At 39.4% G+C, this 26,196-nt stretch overlaps 2 protein-coding genes across 5 annotated transcripts in view; both read left to right on the plus strand.

The window, feature by feature from the left end:
• LOC125897356 (adhesion G protein-coupled receptor F4-like) overlaps positions 1–25,299 on the plus strand; it is an 88,771-nt gene extending 63,472 nt beyond the window's left edge. The window contains exons 11-14 of one of the 4 annotated variants that reach the window (XM_049590655.1): positions 20,857–20,898; positions 22,718–22,768; positions 22,859–22,925; positions 24,890–25,299. In XM_049590655.1, the coding sequence (XP_049446612.1) occupies positions 20,857–20,898; positions 22,718–22,768; positions 22,859–22,925; positions 24,890–24,948 (219 nt within the window). In that variant the 3' untranslated portion in view covers positions 24,949–25,299. The remainder of the gene's footprint in view (positions 1–20,856; positions 20,899–22,717; positions 22,769–22,858; positions 22,926–24,889) is intronic. The other 3 variants (XM_049590652.1, XM_049590653.1, XM_049590654.1) reach the window with 3 other exon arrangements.
• The window catches only part of adgrf8 (adhesion G protein-coupled receptor F8), a 122,970-nt gene that overhangs the window by 52,371 nt on the left and 44,403 nt on the right, over positions 1–26,196 (plus strand). Inside the window, exons 8-18 of the mRNA XM_049590641.1 lie at positions 5,035–5,064; positions 5,461–5,502; positions 5,824–5,967; positions 6,075–6,242; positions 7,714–7,743; positions 8,143–8,217; positions 8,539–8,682; positions 8,790–8,957; positions 9,219–9,344; positions 9,431–9,519; positions 9,653–9,714. Of these exons, the coding sequence (XP_049446598.1) occupies positions 5,035–5,064; positions 5,461–5,502; positions 5,824–5,967; positions 6,075–6,242; positions 7,714–7,743; positions 8,143–8,217; positions 8,539–8,682; positions 8,790–8,957; positions 9,219–9,344; positions 9,431–9,519; positions 9,653–9,714 (1,078 nt within the window). The remainder of the gene's footprint in view (positions 1–5,034; positions 5,065–5,460; positions 5,503–5,823; positions 5,968–6,074; positions 6,243–7,713; positions 7,744–8,142; positions 8,218–8,538; positions 8,683–8,789; positions 8,958–9,218; positions 9,345–9,430; positions 9,520–9,652; positions 9,715–26,196) is intronic.

Here is a 26,196-nt window from a genome sequence, read left to right on the forward strand (position 1 = left end):
CTGAGGTGCAAATTACTGGCATTAATACCACCACAGGTACAACCTCCTTCATTGTGCTGCCCTGTTGTTTTGCCAAATTCAAATCTATTTTAATTGAACTGGTTTAAATGTAATGAATAAACCCTTCATGTTTTGTGCTGCTGTTTCTTCACACAGTGTGCTCACCAAATATGACTGCATACCAGTGCAGATGTGAGGAAAACTATGTCTGGTCATTAAACAACTGCAATGATCATGATGCCTGTGATGCCATCATTGATGATACATGTGGATGCATTAATGCCCTTCCAACTGATGACCAGTACTGTCAGCTCAACACAAGACAAACAGGTAGGCCTCGGAGATTTTTGCAGCTCAACCACAAGAGACAATTGCTCACTCTATACCAAATGTCATCACCCACTGAGATGTGTATCATCTGAAAAAACATGGTGATTCTGTACAATTTACAGGTACTTAAGTACTTTATGATACATTATACTTCTGCTTCAGGAAAGTGTACTTTTTTACTCCACTACATCCGTTCTACAGCTATAGTTACTTGCTGATTCTGATTTTACATACTAAACATATGATGTATGTTTGAAGAATTTGATGTGTTGTTGTAGCTGGACATTAAATGCTGCTCACAAACTAAACCTGGTAGTGCAACCTAATAATCAAAAACACATAATCCTCTGAAAAGGCCCAGTCTGCAAAAAGGAATTGCAATACTTGAATGAATACATACACCATTATTAGCTGATTTACTGCTTGAATTTTAAATAGTGGACCTTTTTTACAATTGAGTAGTTTTTACAGTGTAGTACTTCTATTTTATTCCTCCACTGATGCTGTTCATTCATTGTTTGTAATCCTGCTGCACTGAGGGTAAAGGAGGCTAAACCATGTACTATCTAATTTAAATCCTAATTTAATTCCTGATTTAGTGAGTCAGCTAAAATGATTAAAATGATTACTAATGATTAGAAATTTGTTAGTAGCATGGGCAGATTATGAGACTATGGGCCCCTGGGCACAGAAATGCAAAGGGCCCCACAACCTCTCCAACAAAGGAGCAAGACAAAGGGACTGTGGTGATTTTACATCTTGTAGTCGTTATTCATTGTTTTGTGGTTTTGTGTGTCTTAGGAGTCATTTTGTGTGTCTTTGTGGTTGTTTTTTGTCTTTTATATAATTTGGGCCTCTTGGTGATAATCTTGTGTCTTACTGAGGTAAATTTGTGTCTGAGGTATTTTTTTCTTTTTTTGTGTCTCTTTGTGGTTGTTTGTGTGGGGTTTTTTTTCCCGTCATTTAGGTCTCTAAGATTCCCTCTCTCACTGAGGAAAATTTGTGTCTCTTTTAGGTAATATCTTTTTAGATGTTTGGGTTTCTTTGAGATCATTTTGTGTCTCTTTTGGTGGTTGTTTTGAACATTACTGAGGTTCGTTTCTCATTGAGGTATATTTCTGTCTCTTTTAGGTAATTGTGTGTCTTTGTTGTCATTTTGTGTCACCTTGTGGTTGTTTTGTGTCTTTCTGTAGTCATTTTTGTGATTCAACCAGGTAATGTTGTCCCTTATTGAGATAATTTGGTATCTGGTGTAATTTTGTGTCTTATTAAGATTATTTGGTATTTCTTTGAGGTAATTTGGCATCTGTTTTAGTCATTTTGTGTGGCAGGAGTCATTCTATGTCTCCTTGTTGTTGTTATGTGTGTTTTTTTTGTTGTTTGGGTCTCTTTATGGTAAGTTTGTCACACTGAGGTAATTTTGTGCTTTGTTTGTTGTTTTGTGTCTTTTGTCGTCATTTTGGTGTCTGAGATCATTTTGTGTCTTTTTTTGGTTTATTTTTGCTTTGTAGTAATTTTCTGTCTCCTTGTGGTTGTTTTGTGTCATTTGTAGACATTTGGTTCTCTAAGGTAATTTTGTCTCGTTTTTGGTGGTTTTATATCCCTTTGTCTATTTGTTGTCGTAATTTTATGTCTCCTTGTAGTTTTTTGGTCCCTTGTTGTGGTTGTTTTGCCCATTTTTGTAGTTATTTTATCTTCTTGTAGTTCCTTTGCATCTCTTTGAGGTGATTTTGTGTCTCTTTCTGGATGGTATAAGAATATTTGAGTGACTTTTGCAAGTTTGGGGAGGGGGTACTTTGGGCTCCTGTGTCTGTGTCATTTATGATTAGTGGCTTATATTATTCTAAACACTGTTAAAAGACTTAATTTCACTACTTACCCAAAATGTGGATTGTTCAGGAACATTTGTGGGTAAATTATTCCTTTAGTCCTCTAACAATTTTGATTTTAGGGCAGTTACCTCTCTTGGCCAGTAGATGGTGGTTTTTTGCATCCGATCCTCATGCTGTCTGTTTTACTGTATGAGGAAAATGCCTGTTCTTTTGTTTTCATGGGAAATGCAGGACATGGTAGTTTGTAATTTTCTGAATCATGAAACAGAGTACCACCTGTGAAGTAAATGCTAATGTTTTTTGCATGAACTTTATGAACTTATTTAGTTTCAAATAGAATCGGTTGCATGCAGACAGATAAACCCTACCACATTTCCTTGTTAATATCCTTGATTCCTTGTTACCAAAGTGTTGATTGCAAGATTACTCTTCCGGGTCATGTCCTGAAAGCCACCTCTTGGTATGAGAAAAAAGTTCAGATGACACTCATATTGTATATTGTTAACGTATCAGACATTACATGAAATTAAATTCTTCAATTGTACTAGAAAATATTATACACCATCACCATCACCAACACCATCACCAACACCAACACCATCACCATCACCATCACCAACACCAACACCAACACCATCACCATCACCAACACCAACACCAACAAATGGTATAACATATGCAATGTAGAGACTGAAGGTCTGTGTGTTTGTGTGTTTCTGAGGATTGGCACTGGCACTGTGAATCAAGATAACTGCATCACTCTTGGATTATCTGTTGTACCATGACAGATCTTTCACTGCATCTTGCATTGACCATGTAAAGTCTCAATTCAAGCAACAAGATGTGCTGAAAAGTTTGATAAACAGTGCACACTTAGATCAACATAACTCATGTCATGATGATTGCACACAATGAAAAGTGTGTGAATATTGGTGTGTATAATAGTAACAGACTTCTGTGATGGATTTTCTTCTGTTCTCCTCCACAGATCTGGTGGACATTGATTTAGTCCTGGACTTGCGCATCCCAGTCTCCAGTGTGCCATCAAATTTCACTCATCTATTAAGAAATTTCCCATTGCCCTACAAAATCAATCAGTTAACTATAATAGATTTAAACTTCACCACATGTAAGAACCTTTGTTGTTTATTTGTTTTCTTTTGTCATTTGTGTGGCTGAGTTAATGCTTTCTTAGCAGACAGTGTCTGATTTGTATACTGTTCTGTCTTTTTAAAGGGTGCTCCGAACTCCACTGGAGGACTGCAGTGTGAGTGTGAGGAGCAGTTTGCTTGGTCATGTGACAAGTGTGACATCTACGGTGCGTGCACTAATGTCATCAGTCCGACCTGTAGCTGCATCAATGGACTTCCTTCAGATGGAGAGTTCTGTGAACCAATCACAAGTAAGCAGTGCCAGTTTAACAGTTCCAGCAAAACTGAAGCTATCTGCAAAAAGTTAACAAATAAAAGCCTGGTCTCTTCAAGCTCATCAAATACAGATGCTTGGTCAGTGTCGCCTGGCATCAGATACTAATGGACAGACGCACCCTTTAGCAGTGGTATGAGATGAACAGGGCAGCTGCACTTTTTGATGCTTGGTAGTGATTGTCAAATGAAGCCTCATGAAGCAATTTCTTTATCTTTTGCGCCCACTACATGGCGCTTTTTGTTCAACAAAAGGTTGAAAGCACACTGAATTGCCATTCTTTGAGCCATTCCCCATTAAATCATCTAGTAGGCTCAGAAAATAAAGAAAATGCTTCATGAGGCTTCATTTGGCCATCATTCATTAGTTCACGTTCTCATCACGCGTCGTCACATATTGCCACTTTGTTACTGGACTTTCATGTCTACATATTAAATGCTAGGTATCCTCCTACATCTGCTGTTGAAGTTCTGAAATGCCATAACCAGCCATAAACAAAAACACATGGTTAGGTTTAGAATAAGGTATCATGGTTTGGCACTACATTCACACGGGAAGCAAACACAGCTTCTAGGTGAAAGTCTGGGCTTTGTTTGACCCATCCACCACCCCTCCCGCTTGCCCTGTAGGGACTTTCGAACTCCTTATATTACATTGTTAACAGCAGCGTTTCAACCAGACGCTGTCCAGTGGTGTATCATACTGGTGATGTATGCTGTGACGTTACTTGATGTTAGTAAGAAACTTACTTATTTTAAGTTACACCATGTTGCTGTTCTAAAAACCTAATCACATGCCTAAACTCAAGAAAGTAAACCTGAAAACAGGTTGCTTTTTGTTTGGTTTTTTACATATGTTCTTAGTTTTGTTTTGTTTTTTCAGAACAGAGTGCATGCATTTAATGAGCAGAAACTGTCCATTTCCTTTGTGATGGGAAGTTTGTTTTTAAACCATACAATGCATGTAAAAAGCATAAATTGACATGCTGTCCCTGGACGTCCAAACCTGACACAGGAGGGTACCGAGTGCATCATGGTTTAAAGTTCAGGGGCACTGACCAAGCGTTAAGGGTGGGCAGATCAATATCACAATATCGAGACTCTCGATACTGCATTTTCATTTTGAAGATTGATCCTTGCATCAATAGGTTTGATACCAAAAAAGGATTAGTTTATCTTTTCTACGTTGTAAATATGTGTATTTTAAGAGTAAAACTGTCTTTGCAAACAACATTTGTTGTCATGAGCTAATCTGGTGCATGCATTCTTTGCTTCTCCACTGCTTTTGTATTGTCTACACTCAAACAACCAACTCTAGACCTAGCAGCATCTACGTAGTTAAACTTCACTTCTAAAGCAATCTAATGTTGATAATTATTGAATGTATGATGTTTTCCCCACACAAAACAACGTGGTATGTTAATTTTATCTCCAATTTTGATCCACAGAGGTCGCTCAATGTCCAACCCCGACTCCTGGTATGGAAACTTTTATTGCTTTGTTTTGCATGGATAGTGCAAGTTGTAGTGTTAAATATTGCCTCCATCAGGTTTCTATGGAAGACATTTGCAGGTGTATAGTTGAGAACAAATGTGTGTCAGTACAAAAGCAGCTTCTTGAATATTCCATGGTTCACATATTCCAAAATGTGAGGTTATGAGCTCATACAGCTTACAAAGAGTGACTAAGCTCTCAAGACAAGAGACAACATAAATACTTATGTCCAGTCATCACTGAGGACTGGACATAATGAAAATTGTTAATTGAAAGATTACCACTGTTCTGCTTCATGTCCCCAAAATACAGATGTTTAAAATAGAAAGAATTATAATGTTACTAAAAGTGCATGCTGTCTTTATTCTTCGTTTTTACAGAGACGTCACCATCACCAACACCAACACCAACACCAACAAATGGTATAACACATGCAATGTAGAGACTGAAGGTCTGTGTGTTTGTGTGTTTCTGAGGATTGGCAGTGGCACTGTAAATCAAGATAACTGCATCACTCTTGGATTATCTGTTGTACCATGACAGATCTTTCACTGCATCTTGCATTGACCATGTAAAGTCTCAATTCAAGCAACAAGATGTGCTGAAAAGTTTGATAAACAGTGCACACTTAGATCAACATAACTCATGTCATGATGATTGCACACAATGAAAAGTGTGTGAATATTGGTGTGTATAATAGTAACAGACTTCTGTGATGGATTTTCTTCTTTTCTCCTCCACAGATCCGGTGGACATTGATTTAGTCCTGGACTTGCGCATCCCAGTCTCCAGTGTGCCATCAAATTTCACTCATCTATTAAGAAATTTCCCATTGCCCTACAAAATCAGTCAATCTTTGACAATAATAGATTTAAACTTCACCACATGTAAGAACCTTTGTTGTTTATTTGTTTTCTTTTGTCATTTGTGTGGCTGAGTTAATGCTTTCTTAGCAGACAGTGTCTGATTTGTATACTGTTCTGTCTTTTTAAAGGGTGCTCTCCGAACTCCACTGGAGGACTGCAGTGTGAGTGTGAGGAGCAGTTTGCTTGGTCATGTGACAAGTGTGACATCTACGGTGTGTGCACTAATGTCATCAGTCCGACCTGTAGCTGCATCAATGGACTTCCTTCAGATGGAGAGTTCTGTGAACCAATCACAAGTAAGCAGTGCCAGTTTAACAGTTCCAGCAAAACTGAAGCTATCTGCAAAAAGTTAACAAATAAAAGCCTGGTCTCTTCAAGCTCATCAAATACAGATGCTTGGTCAGTGTCCCTTGGCATCAGATACTAATGGACAGACGCACCCTTTAGCAGTGGTATGAGATGAACAGGGAAGCTGCACTTTTTGATGCTTGGTAGTGATTGTCAAATGAAGCCTCATGAAGCAATTTCTTTATTTTTTGCACCCACTACATGGCGCTTTTTGTTCAACAAAAGGTTGAAAGCACACTGAATTGCCATTCTTTGAGCCTTTCCCCATTAAATCATCTAGTAGGCTCAGAAAATAAAGAAAATGCTTCATGAGGCTTCATTTGGCCATCATTCATTAGTTCACGTTCTCATCACGCGTCGTCACATATTGCCACTTTGTTACTGGACTTTCATGTCTACATATTAAATGCTAGGTATCCTCCTACATCTGCTGTTGAAGTTCTGAAATGCCATAACCAGCCATAAACAAAAACACATGGTTAGGTTTAGAATAAGGTATCATGGTTTGGCACTACATTCACACGGGAAGCAAACACAGGGCTTCCAGGTGAAAGTCTGGGCTTTGTTTGACCCATCCACCACCCCACCCGCCTGCCCTGTAGGGACTTTCGAACTCTTTATATTACATTGTTAACAGCAGCGTTTTAACCAGACGCTGTCCAGTGGTGTATCATACTGGTGATGTATGCTGTGACGTTACTTGATGTTAGTAAGAAACTTACTTATTTTAAGTTACACCATGTTGCTGTTCTCAAAACCTAATCACATGCCTAAACTCAAGATAGTAAACCTGAAAACAGGTTGCTTTTTGTTTGGTTTTTTACATATGTTCTTAGTTTTGTTTTGTTTTTCAGAACAGAGTGCATGCATTTAATGAGCAGAAACTGTCCATTTCCTTTGTGATGGGAAGTTTGTTTTTAAACCATACAATGCATGTAAAAGCATAAATTGACATGCTGTCCCTGGACGTCCCAAACCTGACACAGGAGGGTACCAAGTGCATCATGGTTTAAAGTTCAGGGGCACTGACCAAGCGTTAAGGGTGGGCAGATCAATATCACAATATCGAGACTCTCGATACTGCATTTTCATTTTGAAGATTGATCCTTGCATCAATAGGTTTGATACCAAAAAAGGATTAGTTTATCTTTTCTATGTTATAAACATTTGTATTTTAAGAGTAAAACTGTCTTTGCAAACAACATTTGTTGTCATGAGCTAATCTGGTGCATGCAGTCTTTACTTATCCACTGCTTTTGTATTGTCTGCACTAAAACAACCAACTCTAGAGCTAGCAGCATCTACATAGTTAAACTTCACTTCTAAAGCAATCTAATGTTGATAATTATTGAATGTATGATGTTTTCCCCACACAAAACAACGTGGTATGTTAATTTTATCTCCAATTTTGATCCACAGAGGTCGCTCAATGTCCAACCCCGACTCCTGGTATGGAAACTTTTATTGCTTTGTTTTGCATGGATAGTGCAAGTTGTAGTGTTAAATATTGCCTCCATCAGGTTTCTATGGAAGACATTTGCAGGTGTATAGTTGAGAACAAATGTGTGTCAGTTGTACAAAAGCAGCTTCTTGAATATTCCATGGTTCACATATTCCAAAATGTGAGGTTGTGAGCTCATACAGCTTACAAAGAGTGACTAAGCTCTCAAGACAAGAGACAACATAAATACTTATGTCCAGTCATCACTGAGGACTGGACATAATGAAAATTGTTAATTGAAAGATTACCACTGTTCTGCTTCATGTCCCCAAAATACAGATGTTTAAAATAGAAAGAATTATAATGTTACTAAAAGTGCATGCTGTCTTTATTCTTCATTTTTACAGAGACAACGTCACCGTCACCATCACCAACACCAACACCAACACCATCACCATCACCAACACCAACACCAACAAATGGTATAACATATGTAACGTAGAGACTGAAGGTCTGTGTGTTTGTGTGTTTCTGAGGATTGGCACTGGCACTGTGAATCAAGATAACTGTGTCACTCTTGGATTATCTGTTGTACCATTACAGATCTTTCACTGCATCTTGCATTGACCATGTAAAGTCTCAATTCAAGCAACAAGATGTGCTGAAAAGTTTGATAAACAGTGCACACTTAGATCAACATAACTCATGTCATGATGATTGCACACAATGAAAAGTGTGTGAATATTGGTGTGTATAATAGTAACAGACTTCTGTGATGGATTTTCTTCTTTTCTCCTCCACAGATCCGGTGGACATTGATTTAGTCCTGAACTTGCGCATCCCAGTCTCCAGTGTGCCATCAAATTTCACTCATCTATTAAGAAATTTCCCATTGCCCTACATGATCAGTCAGTCTTTGACAATAATAGATTTAAACTTCACCACATGTAAGAACCTTTGTTGCTTATTTGTTTTCTTTTGTCATTTGTGTGGCTGATTTAATGCTTTCTTAGCAGACAGTGTCTGATTTGTATACTGTTCTGTCTTTTTAAAGGGTGCTCTCCGAACTCCACTGGAGGACTGCAGTGTGAGTGTGAGGAGCAGTTTGCTTGGTCACGTGAAAAGTGTGACATTTACGGTGCATGCACTAATGTCATCAGTCCGACCTGTAGCTGCATCAATGGACTTCCTTCAGATGGAGGGTTCTGTGAACCAATCACAAGTAAGCAGTGCCAGTTTAACAGTTCCAGCAAAACTGAAGCTATCTGCAAAAAGTTAACAAATAAAAGCCTGGTCTCTTCAAGCTTCAAGCTTCAATGTCCAACCCCATATGGCAACATATGTTGCTTTGTTTTGCATGGGTAAAATTCAACAGTCTGAGAGTCTGTAGTCGCTGAAGACCCTCATTGGAAAATTTTAAAAGCGTTAATTGATCTAAAATAGCATTTATATAGTACTGAAGATTTTTATTCTTTTTCTACAGTGATTACAACAACGCCAGTGATCACAACAACCACAACAACAACAATGCCAATTTTCACAACAACAACAACGCCAGTGATCACAACAACAACAACACCAATATTCACAACAACAACAGCAACAGAGGGTATGACACATACAATGAAGAGAATTGAAAGACATGTATCTCCTGAAAAAGCTACTCTGTGATAACAACCGACTGTTTCTGTGCAGAGAGAAGGCTCTCATTTACCATGGACATATCTTTCGATAATTCATTCAATGACCCTACCCACAGCCTCTACCAGAACACTTTAAACGCTGTAAGTCTCATTGTTTCTTATGTCGCTTTCATACAGGTTTGTCACAATGTTGATGTAATGAATGTATGTGACATTTGATCCTGATTCAGTTGTAGAACTGATAACAAGTAGGCTGTGTCACTGTCTTAAACAGATTAGAAATAAAAGCCAGGAGTTCATCTCAACTTTCAAAACAGTGAAGATAAATCAGTTCCGGTAAGTTAATTCTTTTAATCTTACCCACCATCTTAAATGAAATTTTTTTTTCTATTTACAGTTTGGTTGTTTTCAGGGTCATAGGATACTATATTAGCATAGTGCATAGTCAAATTTTAAGAAATTCCCTTTCAGTGTCCTTGAGATATCGCATTTACAAAAATGAAACAGACAAGGTCACAGTGACCTTGACCTTTGAACACCAAAATCTAATCAGTTCATCAGTGAGTCCAAGTGCATGTTTGTGCCAAATTTAAAGAAATTCCCTGAGGCTGTTCTTGAGCTATCATGTTCACGAGAATGAGAAAGACAAGGTCACAGTGACCTTGAAGTTGACCACCAAAACTAATCACTTTATCCTTGAGTCCAAGTAGACATTTGTGCCAAATTTAAAGAAACTTCCTTGAGCCATTTTTGAGATATCATGTTCACAAGGATGGGAGAGATGGAGAGATGGACAGACAGACAGACGGACAGTCATACATAGATAGAGACGGATGTGCATGCGTACAAATGGAAGGACAAACAGACTGAAGGACAACCTGAAAATATAATACCTCCAGCCACAGCTATCACTGGCCCCGAGGCACAAACAGCCTGTGAGATTCTGGATGGACTGGTTAATGGCGGTTGCCAGAGCAGAGATAATATGGTCCTATAAAGATGACATTTCACCTGCTTGTGATTCGAATATAATTGGGATTCAATTCTGCATTACAGGAGTGGAAGCACCATCTGTGACTATACTATAACAGCAACTTCTTTTCAAGAATCGGAAATTCCAGCCGTAAAAGCAGGGGTATTTAGAGAGCTGTCAAAAAAATACCCAGTGCGATTTAACAGTAAGACAGTTGTAAACATTTTTGAAATATTTTGATTCACAATTTGCTTTGATCTTTATAACTGTCTCATACAGTAAGTACTGTCATATCAGGAATGTCTGATATGACAAACAAATTTTCTGACTTGTGTTTCTGTTTTCATTAAGGCCAGGAGTCCTTAAGGTTTAACCCAGATCCAGTAGTTTTGTAACCCAGTAACTGTGAGATGTGGCCCACCACCAGAGAATCTTAATTTTGGTACTGAGTGGGAAGCAAAGTGGAGACTCAACAGCATAGAAATACCAACGGATGAGCTACACAAATTTTCAAAAGACAGTGGAGCATCAGTCTTAACTGTGTCAAAATTTTTCAGTACGGACAAAGGTAAGAAATAGATCCAATATGGTGCAGTCAGTTAATGACTTAAATGCAAGTGTCATCTAGGACTTTTCTCCTTGTGCTCTGACCTGTGTAAATACAGAACTCTGATTGGCTTGAGAACAATATTTGTAGTACAATGTAAAACCAACACTTAGACTGTGTCCATTCTTTAGCCTGACCCAAAGATGCCAAAAACATTTAACTGGTTATAGTTAAGTAATCTGACCAAAACCTAAGAATGCAGACATGATTTTCCTCACATGGCTAAATTAAGGTAAATAGCTGGCATGGCTTCATTTACCAAAAGTGGTAACAATTAGTATAGAAAGAAATGGCTTTTCTCCTGCTGACTAAGCCTCAATATGCATGCTTGTCAACATTCCATTCTGAGTAATGCGCAACAGCAATTAACACATACCCAAGTATTCACTAAATAATTGTCTGTTATGTAACCATATATTCAAATTCAAACTCCTTCTCTTGTGTTTAACAAATATGGAAAACACTGAGACAAAGACAAAAGGACTCCTCTTAAAGGTTCAGTGTGTAGGATAGAGGGGGCTATATTAGCAGAGATTGAATATAATATTATAAGTATGTTGTCTTCAATGTATGTCCATCCATTTTTAATCGCTTATCTGAAGATATGTCATGGGGTCAGCAGGCTGAACAAACTATTCCAGACATCCCTCTCCCCAGCAATGCTTTCTAGTTCCTCCTGGGGGATCCCAAAGCATTCCCGGGTCAAATGATATATAATCCCTCCAGCAAGTCCTAGGTCTGCCCTGGGGCCTCCCACCAGTGGTAGTGGTGTGTGGAACCACTCTAACGGGAGTCGCATAGGGGGCTTCCTGATAGATGCCTGAACCACCTCAGGTGACCCCTTTCAATTTGAAGGAGCAGCAGCTCTACTCCCTTCGGATGTGTGTACTCTTTACTCTATCTTGAAGGCTGAGCCCAGCCACCCTTCGGAGGACACTCATTTTAGCCGCTTGTATCCGCAACCTCATTCTTTCAGTCATTGCTGACCATAGATCATGACTCGTGAGAGCTGGGAGAGCTATTGATTTTTTTTTTTTAAATGTGAAACTGCATTATTCAGTGTTTTTATGGGTTTAAATAACCTGGTGGCAACACGGTGGTGCAGTAATTAGCACTGTTCCTTTACGGCAAGGTTAACTGGTGACTCTAAATTGCCTGTAGGTGTGTCAGCCCTTTGAAAGTCGATTAGCCTGTCCAGGGTGAACCCCATTCTTGCCCAATGGCAGGTGTGATAGGCTCCAGCCCCCACAGGACCCTTAACAATATAAGCAGTTATGGATAATGAATGAATCAATGAAATTACCTGCTTCGTTTAGGAAGAGACCTCTGGGGATAATTTGTCTTAAAGTAAAAACTTCCTGAATGTCTCGATCTTAAGTTATCAGAGGAAAAAAAAGAGAGCACACATTAGCAGGCGCTGGCCGAAATGGCCACCTCCAACATGCCAAACAGCATTGAAGAAACACTAATTTGTAATGTGAACCTGTATTCAGTGTTTTGACTTAAATCAGTTTTTTTGGAGAGGAGGAGACCTCTGTGGATCATTCAGCTCCTGGATAAACCTCCTGAACAATAAGCACTGAGAGAATTCTAATTGGGAGGAGTTTGAGCGGGTTGCAATCTGCAATTCTTACTGCTAGATGCCAATAAATCTCCCAAAGTCTTAATGCCCACACACCAAACTGACTTCAGAAAGCCAGCTGCAATGAATCTATCTATCTATCTATCTGGCAGACTGTGCCCATAGAACACTGACAATACTGCTTTATGCCTTTATACCTGCAAATGTTAATAACCGCACCTGTGATTTAACATACACAGGCTACAGTCCCTCACATTAAGCTGCACTCGATGTCGGCATGGTGAAAACATTTTTTGCAGTCACTGCCAGGTTAGGAAACATCTTAGCATGCTCCTTCCACCACCATAAAACCTCAAAAGGATCCTCCTTGGGCGTCCTGAACTCTATGTAGGCTGCCACCTCATCCTCGAGCTGCAAAGTTTCATTGCTGAAGTCAGTGGTTGACAAATGTGACAATGGGGTCAAAGGTTCGACATGTGTTATTGACTTTCAAAACAAAAGGAACTGTGGCTTGATAATAGTGATTTAGATGTCAAAACATCACACATCTACTGCAGATCTTTTTCATTTGATTTATTCACAAAAATAAAAAATAGATTTTTGTTCTCATCCTCTGCCCGCCCATGTGTAGTTTATTTTTACCCATGTCCATACCTAACAATATAGCACTTAACCCGGTGCAGGACTCTGCAAGAGGGTTCTGAGTTCAAATCCTCTGGCTTCCTCCTACAGTCCAAAGACATGCAGCTTAATTGGTGACTCTAAACTGGCGTGAATGTGAGAGAGTGTGAGCACTTGTCTGTCTCTATGTCAGCCCTGTGACAGTCTGGCGACCTGTCCAGGATGTACCCTGCCTCTCACCTAATGGGAGCTACAGTAGGATAGGCTCCAGCCCCCCTGCATCAGGATATGGAAAATGAATGAGTGAATGAATGAAGACTGGGAACAGGCTCAATATTCTGATTGATCCATGCCAAAATAGGGGACGCCATCATGAATATTAAAACTATAAAATAGAATTTTCTCCTGTTTTTTAACCCCCAAAAGAGAACACAAGACATGTGACTAACAATGCAGATGTGTGAGCGTGTTGTTTAATTTTAGTTGGATAAAGGTATCCACCATTCAATTCTTCTAAATCAAAGCTTACAGCACAAAATGTCTGTTCTATATCAAAAATATCTATATCAAAATCTCTATCTCTGCATATCTGATTTAGGTTATTGCCCTACTTGTAATTTGATGGTGGTTTCTGTATATTAATATTGGTGTGGCAACACTGGCTTCCCATTGATTTGACATTAATTGATGATCACCTTTAATTTCAGGACGTTATGAATGTACGCTGAAAAGAAGAGACAACTCAACTTTCAGACAGACACATGAAATCAGAAATACATTCAACCCACCCCTGATCGAAGTGAAACCAGTCTCAATAGCAGTTCAATGTGAGGCTGGAAATGAACAGCTCCTGCAGTGTTCTGTCAACAGCCCCTATGAGGTTGAGTTTAAAGGATTGTCCACTACAGGTAAACCTGAAACACAAGTACCAAAAAGGAAATCAGCTATTGGAGAAAATTCTACGTATAAATGTAGTTCACAGACAATGATTTGATATTATGTGTATACATATAAATTATATTCAACTCGTGAATGTTGCTAGTCTTTGCAACCTGAGTGCTTTTTTGTATGTTTAAAAACAGGCAGTACAATCACACATCAGTTTGAACCTGACTGTGACAGTCAGGAAAAGACGTTCACCTGTCAAGTGAAAAACCATGAAACATTTAACAAAAATATAACACTGCGGTTATTCAGAGGCACAGGTGAGTACTGATCCAGACATTACAGAGCATTCAGGTCAAAATCATTCTTATTTAATTAGTATGTGAATACTGAGAGCAAAACCTTTTTCTCTCTTTCTAGATTTTCTCTGTAACGATGACACATTTGGTGTTGGTAATAAAGGTGATATGGCTACAATTCCCTGTGAAGAAGAAGAAGGGGAGGAAGACAAGGAGGGGAACATCACAGCAGAATGTTTGCAAAATGGTTCATGGGGGAATAAGCAAAAAAACTGCATCCTACGACAGGTTCAGGAGCTGCTTGAGCAGTCTCAGGTGACCTACTTCTCCAGTTGTTTCTAAAACCAAATGATGTCATCGACATGGGCAGATTTAGTGATGTGGGGGCATTGAGCAAACTCAGGCATGGGGCCTCTGTAAATATAGTAGTATCACCTTCAAAGTGTACTTAGATTTACTTAAAATCTCTCAATGGTGGAGCTCAAACTAAACTATCTTGTAGTGCATGAAAAAGTTCAAATGAATTTATGAATGGATTTAACTACTTCATCATACCGCAAGATAGTTTAGTTTAATAATGAATTTGTTGGTCATGTATTTGGTGTGTGTATTATCTGAAGTAACCCGTATGATGTCAGAAAGATATAGCAGAATAAGGCTTCCCTCCCGCGTCACTGTTTACATCACACGCTGAGCTACACGTTTTGTTATGCTCACGCCCCCCATTGCCCCGAAAAAGGTGCATTCTGTATAAACAAAAGTAGGTAGGCAGCATTTTGCCGCACTCCCCGATTTTGCTTTTATACTGCCAATGCTGAAAGAAGACTGATTGGGTTTCCTGCAAATTTGCACAATTCCTATCTAAAAGGGGCTACTGTGTCACACTGCACCACATCTGTACTACTCCCAGTTGTCAATGAAATCCAAACACAAAACACATAGTAACTTTAATTTGATGTTTGAGATAGTGTGTGATACTAACACTTTTGTTTTGTCTGTTTGTTTTAAATCTCACAGTTCTTGAATAACAATTCCTTACCAGTATTCTTGGACCAACTCAGCGAGGTCACTGTCAATCTCACCGACGAAGTGGTTGCATCTCCTTTAGACATCAGTGCCATTGTTGATATACTCAACAATGTAGCCAACGCGTCACTTGCTATCCTAATAAATGAAACTTTAATGGAGGTATGTGAATTAAGCCCGTTTCCACCAAGCAGTCCAGTTCAGCTCAGTGCAGTTCAGTTGTGTTCGCAATTTTTTCGCTTTCCACTGTCAAAAGTTGTGGATGGTACCAATGGAACTGTTCTCTACCATGCACCATTTCTGGTCATCCCTCTGTTGGGGTATCTACGCTGCTGTCTGTTGATTGGTCAAGAGACAGTCACTCTTGCTCAGGGCTGATTATGTAATCTCTTTTCATACAGTGGCAGGTCTTACAAATATGAGTAAACTATAACTAGAAAATGAAAGGATGTTTTGCTGCTTTTTGCAGCAGCTGTAGACTCAGAAATAACATAATTAACTGGGCTGTCTGCTGGCAACTTTTAAGGTGAAACTTTTAAAGTTACTCATGAGTTGATGAAGTGACTTCATCAACACACCATATATTTCAACATGACAACTTTGACCATACATTAGTTTTTATTGTCTCTCTTTAATGTCAATGTCAATGTCAATGTCAGCTTTATTTATATAGCACCTTTAAACAGCCAACGGCCAACCAAAGTGCTTTACAGTTAAATAAGCAAGAACAACAACAACACAAAAAAAACATTTATACAGTGAAATATAACAAAGGGAAAAGACCAAATAGAGGTGAAGTGAAGAGAGCACCGGAGTTATGTGCTCGCGTTTCTTTGTCCCAGTTTAGGAGACGGGCTGCTGCATTCTGAACAAGCTGCAGGCGGTTAAGCTCTGATTGCTCAATGCCGACGTACGCAATGACATACACTTTTAGTGATTAGTGGATCTTTAAGAGTTTAAAAAGATATATTAATTCCGACCAGATTATGTGAACTGCATATATATTCTAATCCTCACTTGGAGAAAAAAAGCGCTACAGAGCATCATTCCTGCGGGCTATAGGAACACTACACCCCTGTGCTTGCCTGAGAGGGACTGAATGCACAAACCCACTATTTTTGAATATTCCATCAACAGTGTTTGACCAGTAATGCATTTCTAGTAACACATTACAGTAATAATATTACTTTTTCCAAGTAATGAGTAGTGTAACTAATTACGAATGTATTTTCAGAAATGATATTACAGTAACACCAAAGCCAACCAACACGTCACAACGATTCTTTTGTTATCACCCCACTACTGAAATGAAACACATCAGTGGACTCATTTTTGTGATTGCCATGCTGCACAGGCATGTCACAAAGCATCAAGCCAGTTTGGAAGATGAAAACACTTACCTTAGAGGCTGGACATATTTACATTACTTTGATTTTGTTGGGAGGAAAGATGATAAAAACACTGCTGCTGAGGGTAGTCAAAAACTCTTTCCACTGTGAAATACACATCCTCAAACCTCTGGTCTGAAACACCTACTATGAATAACAGAGCAACAGTGTGAAGCTCCAGGAAATCCACTCCACCAAAGGTGTGCCCTCCTCATTCGTGGACATTGGCTGTAGCCCTACATTGGTTAAACAACCAAAACTGGATTTTAATTGTGGGCAGCTGCAGCTAGAAAGAAGTAATGTAACTGATGGTTGGATATGTTGAGGATGAAAAGGTTGCTCCATGAGTGACTCTCCATCTTTCAGGCAGAGCCTTAGGAAAATACCAGTCACAGACAACTAAAGACCTCCAGGTAAAAATAAAATAAAATAAAATAAACATTCACACAGAGGCACACATCTGAATTTTGTGGAAGTATGCAATTATTAGTTTAAAAGGGTGTAACGGAAATGTAACATAACGAGTAGTGTAATGAATTACTTTGGGCAGGTAGTAATTACTAAGGTAATATTATTACCTTTGAAAAGAGTAATAAGTAATATATCACATTTTTTGAGTAAAAGCCCAACACTGCCCATCGAGAGAGACTCTCAGTCAAGCCTGTTCTTTTTTTGAACGAGGTGCAGACTTCCCTGTGTGTCAGAGGTTCAGAGGAAATACAGTGAGTGCCGGACGGAGCAGTGAGTGGCAACAACCTCATCCACATTTAAGAGTACTGTTTGCAGTGAAAACCCTAAACAGACCTAGGGTCTAGGTACCATGTCTGAAGGGTTACTTTAGGTTCCAAAGGTACCATACCGAAAGTGTTTGGTGGAAACAGGGCTACAGTCTGCTAAGGTTTACACCTGTCTTAAACAATATACACTATCTTTCACATGATCTAATATCTTCTTTCCCTTCAATATAGGATGTCCTTTTAACTGTAGGTATCCTCACCTCAAATGAATCAAGGGACTCATGGAACTCTCTAAACGCCAATGACACCAGAAACATCTCGGAAACAAGCAGCCCCACAGCCAGAAGCGTCAGCTCAACATTATTGCAGTCTGTTGAAGACATAACAAAGGCCCTTACCAGTGACTCCTTTAATATTGACACACCTTTTATTCTCTTAAACAAAACCACATTCACAGACACTTTTAATGCTGATATTGAAATCTTGGATTCAGCCGTGGAGACAGACATACCAGAGTCTGATGGAGAAAATAAGTCCATCACTGTGATAACATTTGCATCAATGGAAAATGTACTCCCTGCAAGAGATGAAAACAATTCAACCTCTAACTTCATCAATGGGAGAGTTGTACTTGTTTACTCTGATGGAACTGTCAATAATGTTTCATTCACTTTTGATATTTTAAACGATACTTTGAAGAAACCTCAGTGTGTTTTTTGGAACTTCAGCCTCTTTGATGGTCTCGGGGGATGGGACGATGAGGGCTGCGAGCTGGTAGACGACAACAATACTGTCACCTGCAACTGCAACCACCTGACCTCGTTCTCTATGCTCATGTCACCCTTCAGTCCAAATGACCCTGTGTTGGATTATATTACCTACATTGGAGTTGGAATATCCATGGCTTCCTTGGTTATATGCCTCATAATTGAAGCTGTCATATGGAGAAAAATAAGAAAGAACAACACCTCTTACTTACGCCATGTTTCCATCGTTAACATCGCTGTGTCTCTCCTGATTGCAAACATTTGGTTTATTATTGGAGCAGCCATTTCAGAAGCAGACAAGAAAGACCGATCAGCATGCAGTGCGGCCACATTTTTCATCCACTTGTTCTATTTAGCCCTGTTCTTCTGGATGTTTTCCTCAGCTCTGCTGTTGCTCTACCGCACAGTCAGTGTCTTCGAAGGGTTGTCCAAAAATTCTATGTTGGCAATTGGTTTCTCTCTCGGCTATGGGGCACCCCTCATCATTGCAATTATAACTATAGCTGTAACTGCACCCAACAAAGAGTACATCCGTGAAACTTCAACCCAGTTGATTTGCTGGCTAAACTTCGATGATTCCAAAGCTCTACTGGCCTTTGTGATCCCTGCACTGTTAATAGTGGCGATAAACCTTATAATACTATGTGTGGTGATTTACAAAATGTTGAGGAGAAGGGCTGTGGGAGACACTGCACAAGCAGCTGAGAGGAATGTTCTGGTGGTCATTATCAGGAGTTTGGCTGTCCTTACACCATTTTTGGATTAACTTGGAGTCTGGGAGTCGGAACTATGATCAGCCCACACAACAAAGGAATCCATGGTTCATTTGCATTCTTCAATTCACTGCAGGTAAAAGGGTAGTTAATAATACTGATCAGTATATCACTGTATACTGTGGTAAAATTATTCTATGGATTTGAATACTGGCTTTACCTTTTGTTACTGGCTATGTTTACATGCACACTGATGTTCCACTATATTCCAAATATGACAATATTCTGAATTTGATGCAGGTCATGTAAACAGCATATTCCATTTTAAAGCTCTAGTAGGCAACATTGTTTTGGTATAATTGAGTAAAAATTTTATAATATCCTCTAACCATAATATAAATCAAGTGGTCTGAGACAAACAATAGGTTTTTGCACCTCACCATGGCTCTGTGTTCAGCCTCTAAAGAATCAGTATTGTGCCGATGTGCATCAACCAATCAAAGGTCAGTTCAGACCACTGCGTTCCTATTGGCTGTTCGCGTTCCCGTGCCGCCAGCAAGCGGCAATGGCGAACAGTGCACCAGGTAAAATAGGCTACAACTTCCTACACGGCTAAACCCAAAAAAAGGAAGACAAAACTCGGCTCCCCGGAGCCCCGGAGGGAGGGGAAGGGTGAGGTGGGGCCGGGCCCGGCTGGAGGGTGCGAGGGTCGGCCGTGGGAGCGGAGCCGAGGGCTCTCCACTGAGAGGGAGTGCCGAGCCTCGAGGGTATGTGCGGGGCGGGCTGCTGCGCAGTGAGGGAGAGCTGAGTCTCGGGAGTATGTGTGGGTCCGCGAGGGAGGGATGGAGAGGGCTGCTGCCGGGAGAGGGAGAGCCGAGCCATATGTGTGGGGCCGCAAGGGAGGGATGGGGCGGGCTGCTGTGCGGAAAGGGAGAGCCGAGGCTCGGGAGTATGTGTGGGGCCGTGAAGGAGAGGTGGGGAGGGCTGCTGCGCAGTGAGGGAGAGCTGAGGCTCCCAGAGAGGGAGAAATAGAACCAAGTAGGATAAAATACTCGCGTGCTCGTCTGGTAGGAGGGGCTCAGGTCGGAGACGAACAAAACCTAACTCAGGTGAGACTCAAAAATCAACCGTTTTCAGGCTTTCTACCTACTGCAGCTTTAATATTCTTAATCAGGCCTTCTTCTGAATTTAGCATTTTTCATATAAGAAGTGGGGTATTCTGATATTGTTCAGGTGTTTTATAACATTATCTAGAAATGTATACAGCACATTCAGAATGTGCACCTCTTGGGGTTTTAACTGTAGTTTGCTACACACGGCCTCTTGTCTCTCTGAGCATTGTCATGGATACGTTGTACACAAACCAATTCACCAACAGTTTGTAAGGCTGGTGTATAGATGCATGCCCAAAGGAAAAGCCCACATTTCTGATCTGAAGGAGAAACACATCAGCTTTTAAATATTGTGAGAGATTAGGATATCAGCAGGTTTTTGGATATGCGCCAATATTGCAACTACAGTCTTTTAACAAAGGTGGTTCAGAAGAAAGGGAGGCTGAGCTCATACAGTCCAGCAAATCTGCCCCTAGAAAGAAACTGAAAAAGTCTGGTTTTTATGCAGAGAAGCTAAATAACAAGTGGCTCTAGGCATTCTACTTTTTCATATTTTGACACAATAAACAACATATTAGAGCATGGTAATTTGAGTATGCACAGTTGTAAGTAAATGGGAGTACTAGTGGAATACTCTTTTTCATTAGCTATGTAAACAGCTTAGTAGGAATATTGTCTTTTTTTAAATAAGGGCAAAAACTTCAATTTTATAAATGTACTCAATGAAGCTCTCCTAATTGATGCTACTCTGTGTGTCTGTCTTTGAAGGGATTCTTCATTTTGGTGTTTGGAACGCTGTTGGACAAAAAGGTATGTATGACTCTATATTCAAAAGTTTAATAAACTGCTGACTTAATCAATGTATAGAATCCACTCACAGCTAGAATCCACGTTTTTCATTTTTCTGATATTGCGTTGCTGATGTTTATTATATCAATTTGCTGCTGAAAAGTAGATGATGAGTTAATTTGATGAGCTCACCTCTAACTGGCTAAATACTTGTAAGGGTGTACCCCAGGGTTCTGCCTTAGGCCCACTGCTATTTTCAATCTATATTAATAGTCTATGTCAAAATGTGGACACTGCCAGCCTTCATTTTTATGTGGATGGTACAGTCATTTATTGTGCTGGGTCTCCCATTACGGAGGCTGTGGCCAAACTGCAGACTGGCTTTAAATGCTAATAAAACTATGATCATGTATTTCTCAAAAGCAAGAAACAAGCCTGTAAACACTCTTGATGTTCTTACTGCACGGGAAAAGAAGTTAGAACTAGTCTGTTTTTACAAATATGTCAGTATTTAGCTGGATAACTCCCTTTCTTTAAAACCTCAGGTTGATCATCCTCCTAAAAGGCTGTGGCTGAAGTTAGGGTTTTATTTCAGAAACAAGTTTTCACCATTAAGGCCAGAAGAAGAATAGTCTCTGCTATGTTTTTACCAGTTCTGGATTATGGTGATTTGTTGTACATAAATGCACCTGCATTTTAGATACTGCATATCATAGTGCAGTGAGATCTGTTACAGATTGAAAAGCCCTCAACTACTGTGCACTTTATTCCAGGGCTGGTTACTGATATTTGTTCATTTGTAAAGCCATACTGGGGAAACTGCCGTCATACATTTGCACCGTGATTGAGCCGAGATCTGGCTGTAGTTGTTGTCTGACATCTCAAGATCTAGTCCTGAGCTAGAAAAAAAAAAACTTTTATGTGCTCTGCTCCCCTCAGTTGGCATAGCCTTCAAAAAGATTTGAAATAAAATTGGTCTCTCTGCCTGATTTTAAAGGGCAAAAGAGTGAATGATTCGGATGGTACTTGTGACTGTACTGCCCTCGCCGAGGTGTAGCAACCCCAACTAGGCAGTGAGTTAAACTCTCCTATAGTCTTGATTGGAGCTTTATTCAGTTTCTCACATGTGATGACAATGAGACCATGAGACATTGATTGCAGTGACTGTGCATGGTATTTAATATTTCTACATGTTACTGAATATCTTATCTCTGTAATTTATTCTGGTTATTGTTTGATCTCAACAGGAGTTACCTGGTTAAACTTGGGTTGAATAGAAAACAAAAAGAGAATCTCCAGAGAGTATTAAGCAGATCACACTTAAGGACATTATAACAGTAACTATTTTGACTTTACTGAGATCTAGAGATAATATCTTCATTTTAAATCTTGAGTAAAAGCTCGCACAGACTAAGCTGACATTCAGACTGAAAATTGCACTGCATTTAAAAAGAAAATGTATCTGTGGATGTATTGTCAGTGGTTCTTGCGGAAAAGTGAAATATCTTTGAGTCTGAAGGCTTATCAGCAGGCCTACATGGAATCTGTGCCCGCAGAATTCCAACAACACCTGTGCAGATTTTTTCCGACAATTCAAATGAACAGAGATGCTATTTTGTCTGTCACATTAGAAGCCTCAAAACATTCCACTTCATTCTTCATTCTGTATCACTGCTGAAAACAGTAAAAATAAATAAATAAAAATCTACAGATTCCATTTGGATTTGCTTACCAGATGCAAAACCCTGCACAGCAGTTTAGAGAACTACTGTATGTGAACTCCTGACCCTTTGAACAAAGTTGATTGAGTTTTGTGTGTTCATTTTAATTAACTTTTCAGGTGCGGTCAGAAATAGCAGCAATATCACAAAGTTCCGGAACTGGGACAAGGGTAAGCACAGGTTTTTAAATCATGTCATTTTTTTGTTAGCAGAATCCAATATTGAGCTTATTTACATTTTTGCTTTTATTCTTGTTTAAGAGCACCAGTGCTGGAACCTCATCATCAAGTGGATTAGGCTTTTTCCGAAACTGGAGAAGAGGAAGAGGTATAAAAACATTTTTTATTATTTGCACTAGAGGCCTTTGTTAACCCCTCCAACATCATGCTGCCAGATGGTGTCCGTTTGAAGTGCCACCAGGTCACAATGTAATTTGAGGAGCTGGAAAGTGCCCATAGAGACCATTAACCCTTTGGTAGATGGGTCCAACAAACACTAGACTTTCCTTCAGGAGCTAGGTGTTTGCTTCCAAACCATGATTTTTCTTTCTAAACCTAACCACCTAACTGCTTTTGTTGTCTAAATCTAACCACATGCTTTTGTTGCCTGAACCTAACCATGTACTTTTGTTGCCCATACTTAACCAAGTGTCTTAGCTGCCTAAACTTAACCACATGCTTTTGTTGCCTAAACCTTACCACACACATTTGTTGCCTGAACCCAACCACCTGCCTTTGTTGCCTGAACCCAACCACCTGCCTTTGTTATCTAAACCTAACCACGTGTTTTTGTTGCACAAGGAAATACATTTAAATATGAGGTCTTTAAGCAACATTGTAACTGTATTTTGAAAAAGACATTTTATCTCAAGAGCAGATAAATAGTCTGTGAAACTGAAAGTGTAGTTTGAAAAGACACAATGCAGGTAACAGGTGTAAGTAGACAAAGCGTCCCAAAACATCAACAGCAGATGCACCCAGGATACTTAGCAAGTCATATGTAAATGTGAAAGTCTACTGACCAAGCAGTGATATTTTACAAGTTGGGAGTGAGAACATGTTGGCTTTGGCGATCATCTGTCTTTTACTGTATGCCACTAAGTACGTCAAAGTTTTCACTTTTATGATAAAATATCTTAACATTTGTCACATGTATTGACAACATTTTGATAAAAACATTTATGTTTCTTAGAGTAACTTAATGTGTTATGTAAGGTGGTGTTCCCCTGGTTTTCCATGTTGTGCCACCATCTCTCACTTTCACTTTGTACAGTACTTGCTAATGTCCTAATTAGCAAATGTTAGCAGGCACACTAAACTTAGATTATGATTGTGCTAAACACTGTTCATTACATTGTTCAGAATACAATTACTAGCTCCACAATAGGAAAACTAGTCCAGTCAACCACTGACTTGTAATTTCATATTTTAGATAAGGGCCATAATATTCCCACGTAGCAGAAAGAACTGCTGTGGAAACAACCCAGTGGCAAAATGGCTGAAAATCCTCCATCACTAGCAGTTACATCTAAATATAACCCAAATAAAACTATTATAATTAATTCAACTTATTTCTTTGTATGGACATGACCTACACTGCAGTCAGCCACCAGGGCGTGATCATGATGTTTTGGCTTCACTTTTGGGGAGCTGTCATGATGTCCATCTTTATATACCCCAGGGATGACATTTTTCTGGAGGCCAACAGGAAAGTAAGCGTCACCTTGGATCCCTCACCAAAAAGCCTATGGGATTTTTCCATTGAATTTTGGATTATTGTGGAAAATAAGCTCTGTAGCAAACAAACGTTTTAGATCCTAACATGTTTTGTCCAGCAAGATAACTTTTATGATTACTGAAGCCTTAATGCAATCGCCAGAATTAAAAAGCTAATGCAGTTGGCAGTTGCTTATTGATTTACATAACCATCAGGCTCAGGTTGTACAGATTTTAGGCACATGAAGCATTTGAAGATACTCCAAGAAAGAAATGACAAAACAATAAGCAAAAATCTAAAAAAACCAAAAAATTAAAACCCATTTAAAAAACCTACTGACTTCAAGACGAGGGAAACAGGAGCGCTAAAATGCTCATTTCACACATTTCCGAGTTTTAGGACACATTCCTGGGGCACTCTAGGGGAGATCCATCTTAGACTAACACAGTGATACTAAGATGTTAACAGAAGATGTTAACATGCTGACCTCATTATTGAACTCAAAGCTTACTATTAGTTGTCATATTGTTATGCCACAGACTGAATCACTTTGTCACTTTTGTTTTGTTTTTCAGATGGTTACAACTTATCATCCACTGCTTCTGGTGTATCTCACTCCTTCACCAACACATGACGAACTTTGCAGACAGCTGGGGTCAGTTAGAAAGGCAAACCAGCTGTTACACAAAAGTTGATTTAGTTGTTAGATGTATGAAGGATAGATCTGAAGTCTACTGTAACATTAGTCAGGCTTGATTTGTGGAAAATCAAAGATATCATTAATACAGTCATATCTTGAAAGCTGTATTTTATTAAAGCACTGCTTAGAATAACACTATGTTATACACTCTTGCAAGGATAGAATCGTATTTATTAGTGTTACATAATGAATGCTGGATGTACATTATTAATTGCATTGTAGTAGAGCCTGCTAGTAATTGTTTTTGACAATAAGATTTTACATTTGATGTCTTGTAAAAGTGAATACATTTGCACTTTGCAGTGTGTGTGTGTGTGTGTGTGTGTGTGTCTGCGAGCCCCTGGTGGGCAAAAAAAGCATTATCGAAACTAATCTAAAAGAATTCCACATCATTCCGAGCAACTGGAATCACATTGCGCTTGACAGGCACTCCTGGAAGACATCTGCTGCACGTCACAAAGCTGAACTCTGCCAAGCCGCAGAGATGGGGTCATCCCTATGTTCCCCGGGTTCTATGTTCCCCGGGTTCTATGTTCCCCATTTAACCCTGCAACAAAGGTTCTGTGTTCCCCGCTTCCACAAAAAAGGTTCTATGTTTCCCTTTTACTAAAAAAAGGCTCTATGTTCCCCGCTTATCCAAAAAAGGCAGGAAACATAGCAGTTGCATTAATATGTTGTTTTAACATCTCTAAACACACACACACAACGGAACATAATGGGGAGAAATTACAATCAGAAACTTACCCTTTGGGCGATCTGTGGTGGGCAGTCTGGGCAGTTATATCCTTTCCAGAAGGTTTTTTAATCCAGCCGTTCAATGCAGTGTTTCAGTCAGTGCAGATTTCTTTGAGCAGCCAAAGACCAGCTGGTAAGAAAAGAATAATTATCATGGCCGAAATAAAGATAATAAGCTGTTAAGTGCAGCGTTTATTCTGGAACTCTGTTCAGTAAATCCACGATGATTACTTATTAGTTTTGTGATAAAAAATAAATGTGTCTATGTTGTTGATCACGGATGTTGATATCACCTGTTCAGTTCGGTCCTTCGACCAATCAGATACTCAGATTTCTTCCTCTCTTGTTTTTATGACGGTAGCGTCAGGAGCAGCCAAAGACCACCTGGTGGCAAGATAGTTATCTACCAGTTTTCATAAACAAAAGAATATTGATCATGGCCGAAAT

Source organism: Epinephelus fuscoguttatus, linkage group LG11, assembly GCF_011397635.1.
Source record: "Epinephelus fuscoguttatus linkage group LG11, E.fuscoguttatus.final_Chr_v1".
Lineage (NCBI taxonomy): Eukaryota > Metazoa > Chordata > Actinopteri > Perciformes > Serranidae > Epinephelus > Epinephelus fuscoguttatus.